The 23,423-nt window shown below is 37.5% G+C and overlaps 1 protein-coding gene across 1 annotated transcript in view; it reads left to right on the top strand.

The window, feature by feature from the left end:
* gtf3c2 (general transcription factor IIIC, polypeptide 2, beta) overlaps positions 1-21,865 on the top strand; it is a 30,559-nt gene extending 8,694 nt beyond the window's left edge. Inside the window, exons 12-21 of the mRNA XM_042503236.1 lie at positions 59-176; positions 9,151-9,182; positions 9,399-9,528; positions 9,768-9,912; positions 14,964-15,125; positions 15,926-16,004; positions 16,332-16,460; positions 16,621-16,881; positions 18,174-18,281; positions 21,051-21,865. Coding sequence (XP_042359170.1) covers positions 59-176; positions 9,151-9,182; positions 9,399-9,528; positions 9,768-9,912; positions 14,964-15,125; positions 15,926-16,004; positions 16,332-16,460; positions 16,621-16,881; positions 18,174-18,281; positions 21,051-21,251 — 1,365 coding nt within the window. The 3' untranslated portion in view covers positions 21,252-21,865. The remainder of the gene's footprint in view (positions 1-58; positions 177-9,150; positions 9,183-9,398; positions 9,529-9,767; positions 9,913-14,963; positions 15,126-15,925; positions 16,005-16,331; positions 16,461-16,620; positions 16,882-18,173; positions 18,282-21,050) is intronic.
* Positions 21,866-23,423: the final 1,558 nt, after the last annotated feature.

The raw sequence follows: 23,423 nt of genomic DNA, 5'->3' as shown, positions 1-23,423 counted from the left end.
CCTATTAGCTGATACTTTGTGCCACAATTTAAACATTTTAAATCCTCTGTGCCCGAAGGCTCCTTTCCTGCCCAGACTGGGTCTTCTTGCAGTTGCCACCTCCACTGGCGTGGTCACCATTTACAGCCTGCCCCACCCTGACGCTCTGCAATCCAGCACGAAGATGGCTAACTCTGGTAAGACTGTGAATATTAAACTTGAGATTTGTGTGCAGTATTTATAACTATTCAATTAAACGTATTGTAACAGTGACATACGGGGCATCGTGCTTTTCCTTAGCTTGGAAAATGACACATAAAATTGCACAACCCTGACTTGACCAGCTCCAGAAACTCAGTGTTCAGTAGAGGGCAGTGTTGCTTTTCTAAAGCGTGAAGTCAGTATGTTGGTTACCTGATTCCTGCTGCAGCCTGTGAGCACACAGGACTGCAGTATAGCAGTGGTAGTGTCTGGATCATAGCAGCAAAGTAAAAATGAACAGCTGGACTGTGGATTTCTTCCATCACGCCAAACCACTGATGCTGCTGACTGCTGATTTTGACATTAGCTTCGCTGCAGTGTGTTACACACCTCCATTACTCTGTTTTTTCCTGCACCTCAACAAAAATGACATATTGAACGTGATTCAAAAAAAGAAATGTGCAAACAAATAAGGACAAATGTCAGCTCAGAGACACATCCTTTTATCTCCGGAGTCACTCAGCTATTTTTCTGACCACCAGAAGGCGAGGAATAGAGGTTGAGAGTAGGTGCTTTTAGCAGGCGCCATAGTGACTTTGAAGTATCATGCCGTCCCCTGCGAGTGATTCAGTGTAATTAGGATCCATTTGTCGACTCAGACATTTGGAGTTGCCATGAAACTGTCACATTTGATATCCAGACACCAGTTTTCTCAAAATTAGCCAGTGAGAGGTCGAAAGAAGATTAAAAACCAGCAGGAACTAAGTAAGATTTTTGTAAAGCTGACTGTAAACACAGGTGCAGCAATACTTGTAATAGGGCCAGAGGACATATTGGAATTATATTGATATCTTGAAATAAGACAAGATTATCATCCTAGTTTTAAAGGCTATATTAGTGATGTAATTTTTCTGAATTTACCAGAATGTTCTAGCTCTTCTATAATTTGCCTTCACTCACTAACTTATTACATCCACATTACTGACGATTTAAAAAAAAAATCAAAAATCTCGTTGTGTCAATATTTTGCAAAAGCACGAATAGCCAAACCTTCAATATCTTCACAATATTGATATCAAAGTATTTGATCAAAAATATTATGATATTTGGGGCATCCGGTGGCTTAGTGGATAAAGAAGGCTCCCCATATGTGAAGGCAGTGTCCTTGCTGCAGTGGCCGTGGATTCGGTTCCAGCTCTTTGATGGCCCTTTGCTGTGTGTCATTCCCTCTCTCTCCCCCTTTTCACTGTCTGTAGGTATCACTGTCCTGTCTAAGAAAGGCAAAAATGCCAAAAAATTATCTTTAAAAAAAAAAAAAAAAAATCACAATATTCGGCTTTCTCCATATGGCCCAGCCCCACATTAATACATTATTTGATTTTAAACAAAATATTTGGAGGCTAGTTGAATTAGAGGTAAAAAAAAAAAAAAAGTACCCACATGACACATTGTCATAAAAGTGACTCATGTAAGTAACTAATGATTTTTTGAAATATAATTTTATCTGCAGATTATTTTCTTAATTACATGATTAATTGTTCCTTAAAATGTCTGAAAATGGTGATATAATAGGCCATCACAACTTTGTAAATCCTGAGAACATGTCTTCAGTTGCTTGTTTTGTCCGACCAACAACTAAAAACCTAGTTATTTAGTTTACAGCGGTGACATTTACACGTGTAAAATATTCAGCATTTTGCTCTGATTCCAAAAAAATTCCACTTTAAATGCAGTCGTGCAAACTCCAGTTAACGTACCCTACAGGCCCGGACATTTCAAACCGAACTCATGTTGCCTGTGTCTCGGCTAAAACTTGCACATAAACATCCCACAAAGACTACAGCCGACGGACAAGCAGAATATACGTTCTGCAACTGTGTGAGAGGAAAAAACTCTCCATAGCAGCAGAACACAATAGTCTGTATTCGTCATTCAATAAGGGACACAAAAAGACCGCCATGATGCTAGTTACCCAGTTAGCGCATTAACAACACAACCCAGTGTTGAGATCAAAGCATTTTTTGCCATGCAGCAGGGAACAGTTACACAAACCTTCTGGAAACGTTTGTGCTAAACAGCTCGATGGCAAAAGAAAAACAATCTCACCTAATATAACAAGGTGATTTTGATCTCACTCCCTCTTGACTTTTAGCTGTTCGTTCACTTCCGTTTCTCTTCTCATTCGCTGAGCTAAATGGCCAATCAGCGTTATTTTATTCACTTCTGGCATTTTGCCTGAATCTTTTTCCTCACTTTTCCAGTGGTGGCTGGAGGACTTGTTGAACCATGCAAACACAGCCTGCAGTTGTTATTTCTTCTACCACCTTCTTGAAAAGGTCAACATTGTGATGTTTGCACATATCCAAAAACCTACTGATACCCAAATCTTTCATGATGTTTAAAAGTAGGTGTGTTTCTCCTTTCGACCATAAATTTGGGCTTTTCTTTTGAGCATACATCTCCACCCACAGCCTTACAAACATCCATGACAGAGCGCAGAGCAGACCGTTGCCTCGAACACTGAGACGAATATTCCAAACTGTGCACATGTTCAAAGAATGCTCCTAAAAACTCTTAAAAATACAAGCATATCCTCAATTGGAAAATACTATATTTAAAAAAAAAAAAAGGCCAAACATTTATGACCTGTGTCAATAATAGCTGAATATTAGTGTGCATGTAAACACACTAATAAAAAAGAAAAAAAAACATCACGACATAGTAGCTAGAACCAATCAATATTTGACATTGTTGACAGAAAAAAATGACTTAAAATATTTTTTGACTACCAAAATAGTTTCTGATCTATTTTGTGTTTTGACTGATCGCTTAATTGTTTTTAGCTCTAGTCTCATAAGACGGATTTCAGGCTGCAGGCGTTTATACACAACCTGTTTAACTCAACTGTAAGTAGTATGTTATCAGTCACACAGCAGCACATCTATCATATCAGCCATGGACATGATTAACTGGGACAGATCCATGAAGACCCACTGTCTCCTTGTGTGTCGATGCATATTTAGTGCTTGCGGGTCTATTAAACTGTTTAATGTGGCTTTAACAGTTAAGTGAAACACTTAAACCCACACATGAACACACATAATACTCTCCAGGAATGTGAGTTTATGCTGACATTATAGATGTTGGAGCCTGTGGCCGAGTCCATTCAGATCACTGCATCAGCTGCCTCTGGGGCTCCGCTGATAGAAGACTATGAATGAGATTAATAATGATCCGATCTGCCACATCCATCATGCACAGAAACCTGGTTATGTCTGTGTGTGTGTGTGTGTGTGTTGTGTGTGTCTGTGTGTCTGTGTCTGTCTGTTTATCTATCTGTGTCTGCCCAGCAGTACAGACTAATCTGATTACACACTGCACTAATCTAAGATCACAGCACCTCGGTACACACATCTTAAAAAAAAAAAACACTTTTCATTATATCACAGTCGACATAACCTCCTCACGTCCCATTGCGCCTTGTGTTACGGTGCATATGTTCTCTGTAGCACAATATAACATGAAGGTTGGTTGATAATTGTTTTTGTAATGTGATAATGACATTTCTTCAGTGAAAAATGCTGATATTCTTTAAAATATACCTTAGAATTTGGTACTTTTCTGCAGAAAACTCTGCTTTTCATCTAGAGGAGACCACATGTTTCCTCTAGATGATATAAGGTAAAATTATTCCACATTAACTTGGCCAAATCTGTATTTATTTTTGATCAAACACTAACACAAGCTGCACTATTCACCTATAATTCAATGTATGACAGTACCAAGAGTTGGAACAGACAAACAAACAACCTTTACTTTGATTTAAAGGCACCATTATGGAGGAGCTCATGCAGAGTCGTTCATGTGTTAATATTTAAATGAAATACAGTATATTTGGTGACAGCAGACTCAACTGTATTACACTTGACTTGGTTTTACAATGAAGAAAAATTTCAAGTGCATTTCGAACATAAAAAGCCATATAAAATCTGACATTTCCATTCTTTTTTCCCTTTACTCCATTGCTTCATGGCCCCTGGTTTCCATTTTATTCCGTAGCCATGGGTCATTGGAGCTAGCTTCCAACGAGCTACTTCATCAGCCCCCTGCTTCCAACCATAGGTTATAGTTATGGGATAGAAAGGTTGCAGAGCGCTCACATTTGAAGATGCTGTCTACAAACACACACACACAGATGAGTGCAGAGAGGCTCTAACTTTAGTACTGAACCCTTGAACAGCATTTTAGAGATACTGAGGTCCTGAGTCTAAATGTGTCCAAAGCACCTACAGGAAAGCCTCTAAAATGGTTTTGGTTATTTGAATTTTTCATATTTTATTTGTCCAATTAACTATCCAATTACTTTTTTTTAACATTAAGAGCCAAACTGCTGCTTCAAAGCTCTCTCCACACTTTAATGTTTTTGTTGGGAAATATAGATTTATTCTTTTTTGTTGTTGTTGTTGTTGTTGGCCTAAAGAGAACTGGATACAGCATTCAAGGTAGAGGCCCTGCTCATTCCCACGAAAGATGCTCGGTGGCACATGAAGCCAAAAACAAACCACGATCTTCTGCATTATGGGGCCCATGCACACTAGAGGCTGGTAACTTCTGGTGTAACACTCCACTAATTTGAAAGAGGATTAAATGATTGCATCCTGCAACTCATTCTTTTTGGCACTGACATTACATAACAGAAGGTGGTGTAATTGCACTTTTGGCCACGAGGTAAAATTGGCTTAAAAGCCTGGGGCTGTTTCGAGGCTTGCCAAAGTTACTTCAGATAATATATTTTGAGTCTTAAAAAATAAAGATATCAGGCATGTGTTATGTTTTGTTATTGTCATTATTATTATTATTGTAGGATATAACTCCCAAATTCCCAGAAAAAAATACAGCAGACCTTAGCGTCCTCAATGGTATGATATGGTGTTGTTTGTCGTGCCTAGGTATTTTTTTTTTTTTTTTTTTTTTCCAAAGTAAAAATGACCATATTGCAGCCTCAGGGGATGAATCTTAGGGACTTCTCCTTACTTTTCATCTAGCACCACTAGCCGGTCAATATTTTAATTTGTTCAATAGTTTTTTCGACCAAATACTTTCAAATTTAATAACAAAACAATATCAACACTAACTGTGTATTGTGTTGGTGCACACTGGAATGCAAAATTTACAAATAGTTATACATGAACAGAAAATATTGACAGTATTCAATATTAAAATCAATTACGGTGTTTTTAAGGTAAAAATTAAAAGGTGTATGTTTGAAGAGTTATTTTTGAGTAGAAGCACATGACTCGAAATCTTTTTGAAAGATAGTCGGGTAAACTAATAATATGATAAATGTCATGTTTCATTAAACAGGTACAATACAGTGAACATAAATGACCCCAACCCCACCTTTATCCCCACGGCCGCACATAAAACAAATACAAAAAGAATCTAAAATAATAATCATAAAACGTAATTTAATAGCATTTATTATAAACATTATTATTATTGTTATTGATGATAATAATAATAATAATAATAATAATAATAATGAATGATGATGATAATAATAATAATAATAATAATAATAATAATAATAATAATAATAATAAAAGCTGCAGATAATAATAAGAAAATAATTGCAGAAAAATAATTATTCTACTTTTTTTAAAAAAAGAGGTTAAGTCTATGGAAAACAAAAAACATGCAAAACAACTGCACAGTAAACTAACACAAACACTAAATATTACAGGTAGGATGTGGGCATTTCGTTAGCTTTGCAACAAATAACTCTGCTGTCACATGTGATCTTGAGCTGCTGACCTGGAGTTTATTTTGCGGGTGAAAATATGCCCTTCATCAGCTCAACTGTTCTTCAAGGCCGTGCAGGAAAATTAATTCTGAACTGGCCCAAGAGAGATGGGGGGCGGATGGAGATGGTAATGGTACATTTAACCAAATGAAAAATGACCAGTGAATCGCTTCATGGCTCCTCGCTTCTTTTAGTCTGACATGATGAGCACTAAGTGAATGCAGATTAGCTATCTAACATGACCATGAGTGGGAAAAAATGTCCAGGAGATTCAGTATCAGGTGAATGGGTTAAAGGTGAAATTGGCTTGTACAGGGTTAAAGGCTGCGTGTGTGTTTATCCCAGTCTCTCTCCAGCAGCCCAGAGCTGTTGGAGACAGATAATTATAAATGGCTTTTGTCTGTCCAGTCACCAGAATGAATGAGGAAATGAATGAGAAGAGGAGGCTGTTAAAGGTGCAGAAATGGAGGAGGAGGGGTGAAAAAAGACAAAAGGGAGAATGCGAGACTGCGTAGTGAACGCACATAATTTACAACGGCGTTCTCCATCAGACAAGGATCTATAATTGAAATGACAAAGAAGATGCATCACCGAGCCAGTTGTTAGTGTTGGAAGCTATGAATTTTAGGTCTAGTAGCTGACACCTCGTGTATCCAGACGCTGCCAATCATCAAGGACTCACTTGAGATTGGGTGGGTAAGAGGGGGGAGGGTCACAGGAAGGCCAAGATAAAGCACTTTAGTGTGTGTTGCACTTTTATTAACCACAGCCTGTTATCAGTCAGTTAAGGGTAAATGTTTTTAATGCTAAGATTATGTTCAGGGTTTAAATTATAAGGATTTATTCATGAAGTTGTGATTGGCTTTATTTGAGGGTAACATCAGCTGTATTCATGTTCATTTATGTTCAGTAAAAAAAAAATTAAAAAATCCTGGTTATGTTGCAGATTGTTGGTCTCTAGCAAATACTCTTCCAGTCTTCCAGATCATACAACTCTGCAGCTATAGTGATGAGCAAATCTTTCCTCAACGACAAAATTATACTAGTTGCTGTTTTATTCCCCTACAACTACTTCTCACATCATACAAAATACAAAATTTATTATGTATTGCCATAGGTTAACCTTTTGAAACCTGGTGTGGCATCCCTTTTGTTGTGCTGCTTTCACAAGTATTTAGTATTCGAACCCTTAGCAAACTGGTTTGATTTCTCTCAAAAACATGGGAAACAAGCAACTTGGTAAGAAATGTTCTACAAATTTCAAGAAATTTGTCGATATAGAAAAAAAGTATAAGCTAGGGGACACTGTTTATGTGGAAAAAATGCAAGGGAAAAACAAATTTTAATAATCAGAATTGCATAATTAGAATTATAAATGAGCATTTTTCCCAATTGTAACATTTCACAAGGACGATGAATTGTGAAAATAAATAGTCGATGATGAAAATAATCATTAGTTGCAGTTCTATTGTGCTGTTTTATGTAGTGTATTCACTATTCGGTGGCTGTTTTGCACTGGCGCTGCAAAATACACAATTAAATGAAGTAATAAAATAATTTTGGTCCTTAAAGTATATTTTGATGCTAATACTTTTGTGCTGTTACTCAAGTAAAATGTGAGAGCAGTTTAGAGCAGTGTCAGACCTGCCTAAGACTCAGCTCAGTGTTGTGAAGCTGTGTTAAATAATGTGAGTTGAGTGTTCTCACTGACAGCGAGCTCGGGTTCATCCAGGGTCTGATGACTGAAAGGTGAAAGATTAGAACTTGATTTAAGACATAAGAGGCCTGTATAAAAGTATGAGTGTGTGTTTTTCAGAGGCTGAGGTGAGTTGATGGAGGGTGTGGAAGAGTGAGGAGGACACTATTGATCTGAACTCTCAGTAATCTAAACTGGAGGAGGAGAGGAAACTAATGATGGGGAACAGTCTGACACCTTTTTTTTTGTTATTGGATTTTACATCCATTAAGCACAACACTGATTGTCAAGGCTGGTACAGCAGAATTACTTTTAAAGTGGTGCTTAACATCCAGCAGTTTTTAACCACATCAGGGGAGGGGTTCTAGAGCTGGTGCGTTGGTCTGTCTGACACTTTTGGTCCTATCTTATACCCATCACAAAGCAGGTGTAAGCGGCGCAACTGTCATTGCTCGTTTCAGACCGACTCATTTGTCATTTTCATGGCCAGTGCCCAAGTTGTGTAAGTAGCAAATACTTTGTTGACACGTTGCTATTTTAAGACGGCAGGAAGTGATTGAGCCATTGACCAATAAAAGCCTGGTCTTGAAGGGCACATTATTCTAAAATATTCATTAAGGTGGGTTCATTAGACGCGCGGGTATGCACGGATAGGTTACGTGTGGGAACAAAATAATACATTGTTAATGAAGAAAATATGAATTACATTCTCTAAAATCCAAACATAGCAGAGAGCAGAGCAGAGCTGCAGACCCAAATCTGTTAGTTCGTTGGCGCGTTGTTTACGACCAAGCCTGTTTGTAACCGGTTTTAACAATGTCACCTGTACAGCTGACTTTAGCAGTTTAGATGACCCGACTGTCCTGCTGTTATTGCAGACGTCTTAACTAACCACAGACACTTTCCTCATTAATGGACTCACAGTTAAGTTCAGTTTCCTCTGTAAAGCTAATAACTACAGTTTTTAGTTTTGCTGCTTAAATGTCTCATGATTTTGCTGCAGTGACATCACTGCTCTTACTGGATTACTCTCAGCAGAAAACCCCCGTGTTAATAGCAGTGTGGCAGGTGCACTAATATGTCTTATGCCAATAAGATAAGCATTTAATTCACAGCTCAGGTGGACATTCCTGCACTTACTATGCCAATGGCACACCTATGTATGTGAAACATCCATAACATTCATGTTTTCACAGACATGATGTAAACTGTGAGTGCCACTTGACTGGTGTGTGGTGACATAAATCCACAATGCAAATATATCTAGTTTTTTGTTGTTTGCATTGATGAAGGTAAAAAAAATAGTTTAAATGATTGCTACATAAATCTACCATATTTGTATTGAGATTTTTTGTTTTCCCCAAAGTGCTCATTGTTATGCTCATTGTTATGCTCATTGCATCCTGTTTTTAGTTTGAATTCTCATTACCAATAAAGACTTCCCATGTGTAATGAGTGTTTCTCTCCACAGGAAAAGCCAGTGAACAGTTGCCAATATACCAGGTAGGTTCCTGTTAAAAATGCTTGCCTTTCTTCATTTCCCTCACAAAATTCTGCCCATCCACACAATATATCATGAAATACCAGCTATACAGTAAATGTAAAGCATGTGACACTGTGCAGCAGGGAAATATAATATTTCACCCTGCTGTTTATATTATTTTTGCAGTGACATTTGTTTGTGTGTGTGTGTGTGTGTGCGCGCGTGTGTGTGTGCAGGCAGAAGGAGTGTTAACACTGAAGCTGGGCTCCTTCAAAGCTCCTCGTCATGAAAAGAGTGGACAGATCATGTCTATGGATTGGCTGCCTGAAAAACCACACAATGTAATCGCTATTGGATTCTATGATGGTATGAATTGATTTCTCTGAGATGCACTTGATGAATTCGTTTTGTGTTTGAAAGAACAAACAAATGCACACTCCAGATAACCTCAGGTTTAGTTGTATGCCTCTTTATTATTGTCACAGATGAAACAAACATTATTTTCCCACAAATAGTACTGGTTTTGCAAGTTTTAAGACTGGAGTTTGTTTGTTTGTTTTCTGTTTTTGTCTCATGTATTGCATTCTCTCTCTCTCTCTCTCCAGGTATAGTAGGTCTGTGGAATCTGTCCACTAAGTCAGCACTGTTGCGAGTGCGAGAGTCAAGCAGGTCACTCAGCCTGTTGCCCTATCGATGCCTCCTGGCTCACGACGGCGGCGTCCGCGCCCTGGCCTTCTGTCCCGCCTCCAGGTAGACATGCAGTCACTCAACCTGTTTTCACTTATGTGCTGATAGTGCATTTGCATGATGTCACATTTTTCATCATTAGTCAAGTGTGACTTTGTGATGAGGTGTGGCATTCCAAATTTTCAACTTGATATCTATGTGTTAACCCTTTAAAACCTGAGCAAATTGGCTGTATTACTTTCAAAAACATGGGAATGAAGTAATGAGGTACGAAAGAAGAAATGACCCAAAAATTAGCAAGAAATTAGACTTCCCTTTGTATGTTTATCTTTTTTGTATTTTATTCTCCATTTACTTTGGTTTGGCAGTTTTATTCACAGCCAATTAAAAGGTGGCTGGTTAAAGGCAGCTCTGGTACATGCAGCCAAAGGCAGCGCAGTAAATCCTGGCAGTAGAAAATTATGCTTAATTTTGGCAGAAAAGCTCTTGTTCCAGTTTTTTCAGGCACTCGTTCAAAAAGTAAAGTACAAGGCCGGGCATGCAGCCACATACTATCCAAGCTAGCACCATTCAGATGAGGTGACCTCATTTATCTCTGCTAATCAACACCCATTGACTTCCAGGCTGCAGCCTCTCTGAGCTCACATGACTTTGAGTTAGACCTTCCTTAAATATCTCTAAAGCTCAGTCTTACGGTTTGTAATATTCATCTGGCTTAAGACTTTTAGAAAATATAGCCCAGTAGTATTGAAAGAGGAAAATATAACACCCATTCTCAGGAATAGCAAGTTTTGTTCTATAGCACATTTCAATTTCTCATTACTATTAAGATAAATTTTGTTTTTGAGATTTTTTTTCTCTTAAATAAAGAAATCATAAACAATATTTTGCGTAACAACAGTGACTTTGTTTATGTGCACAAAATATGCCAGTCTTTGCCCTTATTCTGAAAAGGGCAGTATTTCTAAGCTGTTGACATGGCTAATAGAAATAAATATTACACTAATTTTCCTGTTTACATGCATTTGTGCAGAGCCTGATTAACCTGCCCTAACAACATTGGCTAGGACTTTCCACCAGAGATGGACTTGTTTGACCATGCGGACGCAGCCCTGTTTCATTAACTTAACCTTCTTAAGGAGGCCAGCATTGTGAAATTTGCACCAAAAACCTGTCAATATCCAAGTCTTTCATAGTTTTTAGAAGTAGGTTTGTATCTTCTTCCCATCAGAACCCATGGCAAACTGTCAGTGAGTTGGTTTGTGTTATACAGAAACTGGACATGGCACAGAGCTGATAGTTAACAGGCAAAATGCCGTTTTTCACAAACTGCGGTGAAAAACCCCAGTTGAGACACAAAACCAGATCATATGGACATACCCCACATGTCTGAATCATAAAATGCTACATTCTGGATTAGGCCCAATTGGGAATATTTGAACAAAATATGACGTTAACATGGCCATATCGAGTTCTGAATATTGTCAAATTCAGACTAAAAGTGGAATATTTATGTGCATTTAAGTGTGCCTATTGGTCCTTAGGATCTTTGTTGTTGTGTATTTTTTAAGCTTGTAGAAGCATGCATGCATTGAACAGAAAGGGCACCAGAGTGGAACCATGTGGAGCTCCACATCGTTTCTCACCATTTTGATGTGTAGTTACTAAATGACAAAAGCATTTTCTGAATTCTGAATATGATTTTATTGATATTAGAACTGTGCTAGAGAAATTAACCAACTTTCTTAGCCTTGTACTATGTTCCTAAATTCAACATGCGTATGACTATAACTGCACAGAGGTGAACACTGACTGGCCGGTATTTGATATGTGATAAAAGGTCATACACATTTCACTCAAACCCTCATAGAGATGGTTTCATCCCTTATTAAATGTTTTCTGTGCTCCATTACTCAGCTGATGAATGTATTGATGAGGAGATTGGTGGAGGAGTCATTTACATCACCTGTGTCTGCTACAAGGATTCACTGATGCACTGCGCAAGTCACCACAAGGGCTAAAGCAGTGCACCGGACCAAAATTGGCAATTTATTAAAAATCTGATATTGGCTAGTCAGAGTGTCATCTAACTCTGCTATTGAGGATTTTTTTCCTAAACTGCTTCAGTAGTGGTCATCTGTAAAGTCCCTAGTAAGGTAAAATCTGCAGTATCATCTCTTAAGGTGCTGACAGCCCACCTAAAAAAAAATTAATAGTATGGCTTTGGGTGTCACATCATGTAAATGTCTTCACAAAGTATTTTCTGCCTTGACATGAATACAGTTTTTCATAGAAATGCTGAGATTACAATTCTAGGAAGAATGCTGAAAAACTATTTTTGAGAACACTTCTAAAAATGCATATCGACCATCAGCTGAAAATATGAGTTATCAGCATCAGCTTTCAAACTCTTGCTGACGCTCTCTTACATCAGTTTAATTTGAGCCACAGCACCCCATTGCAACAATGACCCATCTTTAAAACATAAAATGTTTTGTCATTAACTTCTCTGTCCCCACCTGTCCTCCATAAAATTGAGGGCAGGATCAATGCTGGCAGCAGGTCTTTCATTTTTAAAATTTATCAGCTCCATCACTTTTTTGAGGGGGGGAGTTAGTCAAACTACAAAAATCAATCTTTTGTCTTTTAAATTGTGCAGTAAAAAGTTAGTGAGGATTCATTGTTTTTACTGTTCATCATGGTAGGGGTGGGCAATATGCCTCTAAATAGTATCACAATATATCTGGGTATTTTTGCGATAGAGACATTCTTACCACAATGACAAAATACTGAAAAAATATTTTAGTATAACTTTCAAAACATAAAAATAAAATAAGATTTTATACGTTTTTATAGTATTATAGTTGCAAAGCTTCCCCTAGGATTGCACACCTTCAAGATTTTTTTTCTGTTTACATCCGCACTGCCAACAGATGTACTGTCAGCCTGCCGGCGGTTGGTATAGCAAGGTCGCTTTCATTATGATGAATCAAAAACCTGATCTATTTCTACCACCACAATATGTTCTGACTCCACTGTCAGTCCATTTGTCCATGTTTTCTTCCTTTTTTTGTGAGCTGTTGTTTGTGTTTTGTGTTGTCTGTTTAAATGGCTCATGGGTTTTTGAAAATGGCGGTCATCAGTGCTGCATTGGCTTGTGTTGGGACTAACAACCTTACACTGAGATTACTCTTTGTTCATATTTTTTTTTTTCAAAGAGTACCTACTCTGAAATAGAAGCCTAAAAACCTCAAAATGGCATTCTTGGAGGTACGATTATTTGCAGTTCTTGAGGTGCAAATGTTACAACTGGGGGGTTCTTGGAAATATGAAAATGTTTCTCTGGTCGAAAATGCCTAATGCTAGCCAACATTAACTTAGCATCCAAATGGGAGGCAGTTTAGATCATATCTCACATGTTCATTTTGAACGTGACTTATCAGCACTTTTTCATTGTTAACAAGACTGGAAAACTACACTACAGGTTTCCTGTCCCAATAATGCAGGTGCTAACACTAAACTGCATTTAATTTTGTCTGGTTTTCTAGAGACAGATAAACTTTGAAATTGACTTAGAGTAAAATTCTGATTAAATATTTGAAGTCCAGTATGAAGTCCTCATGAAAGGGGACACTTTTTCACGCTATCATCCTGATGATTTTTGAATTACATGAATTAAATTCTTAGTCATGCAATTACAGCAGTTTAGCAATTGATATTATCATGTAGCATTCACTGGGTGTACAGCTTTTACACTTTTATTTATTGCCCTTATTGGATGAACCAGTGATCCACAAAAAAAGTACAAAGATAAGATAAGATAATCCTTTATTAGTCCCACAGTGGGGAAATTCACAATGTTACAGCAGCTATGAGGTACAACAAAAAATATAAGCAGTGAATAAAACAATACAATAGTAAAAAAAATAATCCAAATATAAAAGTACTAAAATATTAAAATATTAGATAATAAAAAACAAGGTGCGAAGTATGATTTAAAAAAACAAAGTGCAAAAACAGTAAGATAAAATAAAATTAAAAGGTACCAACTCAAATGGGAAAATTGCACTTTTGGCATAAGTACAGAATGGACCTGTTTGACCCCCTCCTAAACAATCCTGACCGAAACACCTGCAGATATACAGGAGCTTTGTATTCACAATAACTCTGAAGGTAGCCAATCATGCTATTCATTTCACTGCAGCATTGTTCACCTCTGGTCATATCTGAGACTGATTTTCCGAGTAGCCGTGTTCTTCAGTCAAATATTTCTCATTTACTGTGTTTGAGCTTCACATATTTCAGATGATTTTCTGTTGAGGCAGATGTAAAAAGGTATTAAACTAAAGTTGAACCACGTAAGTGAATAAGACGATTAATCCTCCAGAGAGAGTCGCCCTCCTGGCAAAGACTCCAGAGGACACATATCTTGTCTGGATCACTGCTTTTTAATTACACAGCCATGTTGAAAGAGATAAAACCACTTCTCTCTCTCTCTCTCTCTCTCTCTCTCTCATTTCTACTTTTTCTTTTCTTTTTTTGTCACCTGAACAGTTTGTCATCTTTTCTCTCAACATTCAGACACCGCTGTTTTTTGTCACAATGAAATCTGCTCATATTGATTGCTCTGTTTTCATTTGTTTTATGGCAGATACCACTGTCAGATATGATCAATGTAAGGGGAATGATGCATCCCATGTCCGTGTTCGAGCTCTGCATTGCAAGTCAATTTACATATTCAGTAGAGCAGATATTTGCTCAACCCAGATACATCATCATTGGCATACGCCAACCAAAAAAATGACAAGACGTTGAAGTAAAGAAGACATTAAAAATATGTCTGACACGTTCTTACCATTTTTATAGTCTCTTCTGACGAAGAGTAAAGGCAGTTGTTTCAAACTGTGAAATGTCCTGCCCAGTTTGTTTCTTGGTCACAAGTTTTTTAAGAAAGATTAATCGCAAACTCTCAAATACAAATATTGTTATCTGCCTCAGCTGGGTTTTGATATTCAGCTATTTTTTACATTTTCACAGATTACTCTTCACCGTGCACATGTATTTAAATTAAAAATGGTAATTGAAAATGAGCTTTTTTTCTGTTTCTTACTCAGGTACCTGTTGGTGACAGCGGGAGAAGACCGCTACATAAAGACGTGGGATCTGAGGAGACTCTATCATCCCGTCACTGTTCAGAAACGCTATCTGACCAACGAGATCTACTGGCCATTGAATGCGCCTGGCCTCGTGTTGGCTCAGGAGAACGCCTACGCTGCGTAAGACAGCTTCTCTGTTTAACACAGCGTCTGTTAATAACTGGGGCTGTCAAAAACAATTTATTTTTTATTGCTGAATTTTAATTGTTAATCACTTCTCTAATCATATGTTTTCAGTTCCATTGTTTTGTATTTCCAAACAATTATGAAGTCCATATTGACAAGGTAAAGCGATTCTTAGCAGACTGTCTTGATCAGGAATCAAATGACAGAAAAAAGTGCATGAGACTAGCATAACGTGGGCATATCTGCAAAGGGGAGAATCATGGGTACCCAGAGAACCCAACTTCATTGGGATATCTTGAGGTCAAAGGTTAAGGAACCCCTGTGAAATGACCATGCCATTTTTCCATCATTAACATTTAGCCAAACTTTAGAGCATTATTTAGCCTCTTCCCTAGCTAGCATGGCACACCACTGGATTCCTTATATGTTCTAGTTTCACATGACACCAGTATCATCACTGTAGCTTTTAAACTCAGCCCAGTACCGCCTCTTAAAGACAGGAATGCCAGCCAGCAATTGACATGATAATTTTTTTAAAAAGGTATTATGTAAAGACCTTAATCACATCAGGATTAACACATTAACGGTGACAGCCCTATAAATAACCATAAAGTATCTGATATTACCTATGGTAAATCATGACTAATAAATTGATTTTGATCTTGAAAATATTTGGGCTTCTCCTTTAAGTGCATGGAAAGAATATACTCTAGGGTCACACTAAGATTTGAATGTCTTAACATTTCTCTCCTTTCTTTCTTATTTAATTACATTGGGTTTATTGTTTTATTTAGGCATGGTTCACAAGGAGTCCATTACTTTGACCATTACATGCGTGCAATCTTCGCCATTCCCAGGACAGCCTCTCTTTGGGTGAGTGTGTTGTAATCTTCCATACTTCAGTCATTGGCATCACCTAAATCAGCCATGGAGCACAAGGTAGATTAGCTTTGCTCTTGAGAAAGTCCTTGAATTGTGTTTCCTGTTGGCGAGGATGGTTTTGGGCTTGTGTCATGGAGTGATCATTACAATCGACAGTAAGGTAATTGATACATAACTGAGCAGGTATTTGAACAGCTAGGTGGTAGGTTTGACCGAGTCACGATAAAAGGATTCTACATTTTACTTGTCTTAAAAAAATAACACGACATAGAATCGTCTAAAAATGCTGATTTTGTGTTTTTTTCTGTTTGATTGCAGTCCATATCTTACACTGACTGGTTGAACACTGTGATAACAGCAGACAGCCTTGGTGAAGTGATCCTTTCCATGCTACCTCATATAAGCACCTATCCTCAGTACATCAAACGCACGTTAGACAGACGTTTTGTAAGTTTACTCTTCTGCCAAAACATACATTTTTACTATTAAAACAGTGGCTTGAATAAAGAATTTTCAAAGATGTTGAAATACTGTCTCTGCTGACAGGATGTGAAGATAAGCCGACAGTTGTTTACATTAACGTGTTCCCCTCTCCGTGTGTCCTCAGCCCATCTACTTCACGTCTCTGGTGCCTCATGATAGAAAAGAAAATCAAGAGATAGGAGAAGAGCAGGAGGAGGGAGACGCTGCTGAAGAGCAGAAAGGAGGAGAGACAGAGGGGCCGGATGTTGGATCTGAAGAGGGGAATGAGAACAGTAATGGAAACGGAAGAGATAGAGGTAGAAAGGATCAATTTCCCCCTCTGCGGTTCCAGAAGTACAAAGAGGCTGTGAAGAAATACTTCCTTCACCATACAGACAGCAATATGGTGGGTAGATTCCAGACTCAACTCACAAAGTGCTTCACTCAAGTGACGTAAAAAAAAGTTATCACAAAGGAAATTAAATTGGGAAAAAGTCTATAAGTAAATATGAAGATCCAAATTATAAGAAAGAAAGAGAGATTTTATTAAGGCTGGGTGACAAACCTAACCTTAATTCATTTTTGGTTCTGGCCCAAACATTTCTATTGCAGTGGTTAGCTAAAACTGTAATGTATTTTTATTCACTTATTCTTTGATAACCATTCTTTGAGTCATTAGTTTTCCAAAATAAGACGACATTTTAGGAAACAAAAGACCATCTTAACAAGGCTTTAAAAGTGAAAAGTTTTATGTCTATTTCTAGGGTAAAAAGTCCTCAACTTAAAAAGACTTAAAAGGTTCTAAAATAAGGTATTTAAGGTCTTTATTGTCTTAAATTTACCAGAAACTTGCTTTAGATTTTAAATTAGCAAATGGTGCATTTAAGGCTGATAGAGGAAAGTTCGAATTCCAAATGAAAGTCTAACACAAACAGCAATGCATAGCCCATTTGGGCTTTTGCATAAGAAAATGCGGTATGAAAGGAAAGACCTGTCTTGAAGCAGTAAAAATGCTGAAAATATGGACTTGGACTGGTATTTATTCTTTTTTTTAGGTGTCTAAAATAAGTTTTGCTGTCAACCGCCATCCACTGCAATGCAATGCAGAGCTTCAGGGGTGGTAGTCCCACCTGTCTGTAATACATTGACTATAAATTAGTATCTCAAAAAGCCTTAAACTTGCAGAAAGACTTAAGACTTAAAGGAAACCCGAACTATCCCTTTAAGTAAAATTGCCACAAGCTGTTGCCTGTAAACCGTTCTGCTTTTCTTTTCTTTTTTTTTATAAAATTTTGTTAATTGATGGTGGAGTTTCTCGTTGTCTGGCATCCATGTGACACGATACGCAAGAGATCTTATCAATAAAACATAATGATCATACATAAATAGCATTAAAAAGAAATGTTAAAACCCATGATGCAAGTGCACGTGAAGCAGTGAATGGCAGGTGGCAAAATAAACGTACAGCATCAATCAACATTAAGTTATATCAAACTCAGTTAGTCAAATCATAAATAAACAAAGTGCATAATATCATTTGTTCCAGTGGGTTAACAATGTAGAAAACAAGAAGATTTCAAAGAGCTTTTATTTCTGATGATTAATTCTTCAGTTATTAGTGATGAATTAAAGAAGTTGCTGTTACATTTCTTATACTGCACATGTGACATTGTCATAATCGTCTCTTCCAACATCCAGCGGACTTTTGCAGGTGGCGAGAAGCGAGCTATATGGAAACGCATGAAAGACACAGAGATGAAGAGGAGGCTGAACTTGGACGAGAAGCCATTAGCTGCACTACACAAGGTATTTACACACACAGTGCAGGTATCAGACTCCTGCTGCAACACAACGTGAAGGAGGGAAGAGAAAGATAAACACCAAAACAAAAGAGAAAGCAGGGGAGAGATGGTAGTGGAGAGTCTTCCTCCTCTTTCTCGTCCTTTGATGGGCAGCTATAAAGACGGGCTGAATGTAATGATGTGTAAAATGAGAAAAATGTCACCCTCGGTGGACAGAGGGAGGGGGAGATGGAAAGCAGCCATTTGAGGATTTGATGTGTTTAATTTTAAGAGGGCCAGAGTGGAGGGTGTCACCGTGCCCTCTGGGATGAGATGATGGACGGGCACTTCATGGGACAATCTCAAAAACAAAACGCCACTGGGTTTCTGGCTGACTTTTTGTCTAAAGGGGATAAATGGATTAGAAGGAGGAAGAGACTGACTGGAGAAGAGGAAGAGAAAAAATAAAAGAGGAGGCACACCAGGAGGATTTATAGTGATGGAGAAAGGGATTGATGAGCATCAAGAAAGAAAGAAAGAAAGAAAGAAAGGAGGTGGCCGTAATATTGACTCACTGAAAGCTACAGCTGAGTCATTCAGGAGGAAAGAGTGGACAAAATAACAACTTGAATAAAAGTGGGGTTTTTTTATAATAATGTATCAAGCAGAAGTAAAACCTGTAAAAATACTTAATAATAAAACAGTTAGTTGTGATAAAGTAATTTGATTGGATAAGAGGCATTACGTGAGTGGTGGTGTACAGCACAATTTCATCACAGAGACTTTAAACTATGCGTGTATCGCTTCACTCTACAAGTGTTTTAAACCTTCAATTACGTTAACCATCAATTAGTCTAAGGGTCGTTGTAGCAAACTTATTTCCAAAAATGACATTTTAGTTGAATTCTTGACGGTTAAGAAAAGGACAAGGGGAAGAAAAGAAGTCTGTGTACTTTAATACAAACCTTCAGGTCATTGCTGCTGCTACATACACAGGGCAGCAAGTGCTGAAAAGGCCACCAAAACAGCTAATGATCATCAGTCATAATCATGATGATGAACTATTTAATTTTAAGGTGAAGCACAACTACAATAGGCACCATTAGACCATTATAGGCAATGTGATATACATAATTACTCAAAATAATAAAATGAATTTTGCCTCAGGGTCATTAAGTAAAACAACAAAAACAGTACAAAGCTATTACGCTCAGGGCCCCATGTGGCCAGCAGTGGCCCTGCTCTGGGGCAGCTCATACAGAATTAGCTGATGCTGCAACATATGGAGTCAGCTGTTAACTCATCAGCATCAAATGTAGGCCTATGCCACTGAAGCAACAATCGATGGATTATTTCACTGGTTGAGCAATGAATGTTAACGTACACATCAATGTACATGATGCAAAGTAGCTGGCCTACGCTAAAGTGTAGACCTACACAAAGTAACAAGCTGTTGTGCAGGAATGTTTGTGTTGCTCGTCAACAATTCAACCCTAGTCCAGTTGTAGAATTTGTGTTGCTATAGACTAATTATTGATTAAATAAACAAATTAATATTAAAGTCGCTTATTACTGTTAAAGGTATACTATGCAGGATTGTTGGTTACTGGTGGTAATCACACCCCCAGCAAAAGTGAAAGTAAAAGCTGAACTTTATTCACTGTTTTTTTGGCGTTTCCCCACACTATATTTGCATTTTTTGCTCTTAGATGCCGGCTGCTTTTAGTCTGGCACCTGCCTTTTAATAAAGCCCCAGCCTCACCTGAGTGCTGTGAGGGTACGTGCGCATAAATGTTCTGAACACAGAAAATAAGAGGAAAAAAAGAAAATACAGGCAGGGCAGAGTCAAAACTGATGGTTTAGATGGATATCTGAATATATAACTGAATATCAGCACAGCTGTGATAACAGCTCCATGACTGTGCTGATATTCAGTACAACAACATTCCCTCTTGTGCGATATTGCTTAAATAAGAGTCTAGCAAGGTTGATTTGATACATGGAGTCCCACAGGGGTCAATACTCGGTCCATTGCTATTCAGCTTGGATATGTTGGCTCAGTGGCCAAACTAATTACACTGATGATCTAAAGTTATACCTCTCCTTTTCCTTGACACTCAAGCCCAGTATTTTTTGCCATAAATTCCAGGTATGTATTGTGTCCTTTAGAATTTTTTAATCTGACTGGATAAGCCACTGACACCGCATTTTGTGTGGTGGCTTAACGAGCTGAACGCAATGAAACTTAAAAATTTAGGCATTTTTCAACCTGTGTTTTATTCTGTTATATAACTGTGTCCATTCTGGCTGTTGATAAGTGTGAGACATAAGAAATATGAATGTTCAAAACCGTGTCCATTAAAGCAAGCAGAGCAACTTATAGAAAAGTTTTTGAATTTCCGTATGTCAAATTGAATTTTCCTCATTCTGATGACCTTATCTACTTTTGTTGTGGTTGTTTTCCAGAATCTCTATTACAGAGGTGGCAGATGGGAAGTTAGCCTGACAATCATGAAAATTAGAAACAGGTTGAAAGAAATTGGAATTTCTTTCAAAGTCACTGGTTGAGTGCATCGGAGACATAAACAACTAGATGTTTTCACAACTTCCTGCAGCTTGACAATGACAAAACCAAAATTTAAGAGCTGGTTTGTACCTGTTCATTTGTGTGTGTGTGTGTGTGTGTGTGTGTGTGTGTGTGTGTTTGTGTTTGTGTTTGTGTTTGTGTGTGTTTAAGGTTTCTTATGTGAGCACAGATAAGAAACGCTTTTAATTACCTTCCTCCTCTCCTCAGGTGCGTTTCAACCCAAACATGTGCTGCCATACCTGGTTAGCAGCCGGGGGCCAGACGGGGCTGGTCAGGTTGATCTGTCTGAGGTCTATGATCAGCTCCCACGCAAAGAAGGTGATAAGTGAGAACCAGGCCCAGTTCAACGCTCTGTACTCACCAAAAGACCAGCAGGAGGCTGCCCGAACCGTGACAGACAAGCTATAGCAAGAGTTGAGCTTCACTGCAGAATCAGAAGGTGGATCACAAAAACACAGACATGCCAAAAAAAAGTAGTTTTAAGAATGATAAGGACAATAATATTTTACCGGCATAATTTTGCTATTTCAACTGGATTTCAAGTGTCCAAAGGTCATCTTATGATATAAAGCAAATGATTGATTTGCAGGTTTTGTGGGCAGCTAGATGGTACTCTTTCATGAACTTTGAACCTGCTCTTAAAATTCTGTCTGAAAGTGCTTCAGGATAATAACGAACCACAGGTAAGAGTGTACATCTATAACCTTTCCACCGCCACACTCTTGTGTTTCCACAGACTAAACACCATTTTAATTTTTTAATTTCCCACCGAATGTCTCATAGACATCATTTTTACACTTTTCCTACACCCGATTAATATGAAAAGTGACCGTGTATTTGCTTCCAAGAAGTTTGAGCCGCTGGTTGTTAAGTGCCTTGCTTCAGACGTGCCACATTAGCAGATTCCAAATTATGATTACTGACTCCAAGTATGGCTTCTGGTTGCTCCAGTTTCTCTTATTTGACATACAAATTTCAAACATGGCAGTGAATCCAAGGCAATTGAAATGTAAAACATCAACTATCCTCAGGAAAAGTAATCAATACCTTTTGTTGTTTTTTTTTTGTTTGTTTTTTTTTAAGATTGACGCTAACAACACCCTCAGGCTTTTTTTTCTCTTTCATTATTTTGGCAAAGTTTTGATTTTACAATCACTAAAACATTCCGCTGCAGTTTTTGTACATTTATGTCTTGAAATTGGTTGGCCTCACTAACAAAAGCATGCAGCACCAAGGATAGCAGTAAGTGTTTTTAACTTGTTTGTCACATTTGCACAACAATCATTTAAACATGTGTTAGCATTTTTTCCAGACTTACAGTTTTAAATCAATGCTGTCTTGTTTTATTATTTTTTACAGTGCCTTAAAGATACACTTCCTGATTTTTCACCTTGCTCTTGATGATTTAAAACTGAAATGTGCTGAGTTTCAAACCATCAATAGTAAACTGAGAAAATGTGTATCTTTAAGCTCATATTTGCTGCTCTCTTTTTGTAATTGCAAATGTTTTTATTTTTTATCCTGTCGAAAACAACTCAGGATATAACTGAGGGGAAATACTTGAAGTTTTGTATCGTAACTCTGCTTGATGTAATGTTTATAATGACACATTTTAGGTCTTTTTCTTCCTTGTTCCTGTCTTTACTTTCTTTAATCCTACTGTTTTTTATTTGGATTATTAAAAGATTTTTTTTATATTTTTTTAAGGGTCCAGTGTGTAGGATTCGGGGGGTTTCTTTTGGCAGAAATGGAATCAAATATTATCAACTGTGTTTTAATTAGATAATCATCACCTGGAAGTAAGAATTGTTTTGTTTTGTTTTTTAACTTTAGAATAAGCCGTTTATATCTACAAACGGAGTTTCAGTTCTGCAACCTCACCACTAGAGGCCCCGAAATCTTACACACCGGACCTTTGAAGTCGAACAGCTGCTGTATTGTGACATGACATAATTTATTTTTAACTATCTACAACAATCTGAAAAATGTTATTTTAAACACTTGAGCTGTCTCTTTTTTTAGAGGTTGTTTTAGACTTGCTTTCCTCAAAGTTAAATTAGGGGTTTGGAAATGTGCTTATCGGTTTTCTTACGTTTTTTCAAATTATTTGCAGACAGTTTCAGAATGATGTCAAGTAAACATGTAGTTTATTACTGACAATATTATTATAACTTGTAAATCATAAAAATTATAAAAGCATCGAAATGTACAGCAAGTGCTCTTTTGTTGCTTTTTTTTATGTTAGATAATAAATGCTTTTGTAATGATTAAAATATAGTAAGAGTGAACTTTCACTCTGTGCGGCTTTAGAATTATCAAAAACAAAATATAAAACCAAGTCCCCGTCTGAAATGTAAGTGATCTTGTTGACCTACATTATCTTTAAAATAATCCAGCCTCTTTCCATCATCTGCAATCTTTTATTTCACTTTACAAAAAAATTCTTGCCACACATAAAAATGAAATATCAAACATCACAGATGTGACATGTGGATTTATGCAATATCACCACGACACATAGACAAATAGGACCAATTGTACAAGGGAGATAAATGTATTTACACATGTACACACAAAATC

This window comes from Plectropomus leopardus, chromosome 16, assembly GCF_008729295.1.
Source record: "Plectropomus leopardus isolate mb chromosome 16, YSFRI_Pleo_2.0, whole genome shotgun sequence".
Lineage (NCBI taxonomy): Eukaryota > Metazoa > Chordata > Actinopteri > Perciformes > Serranidae > Plectropomus > Plectropomus leopardus.
The sequence above is the reverse complement of the archived record's forward strand: the minus strand, read 5'-3'. Positions and strand labels throughout refer to the sequence as shown.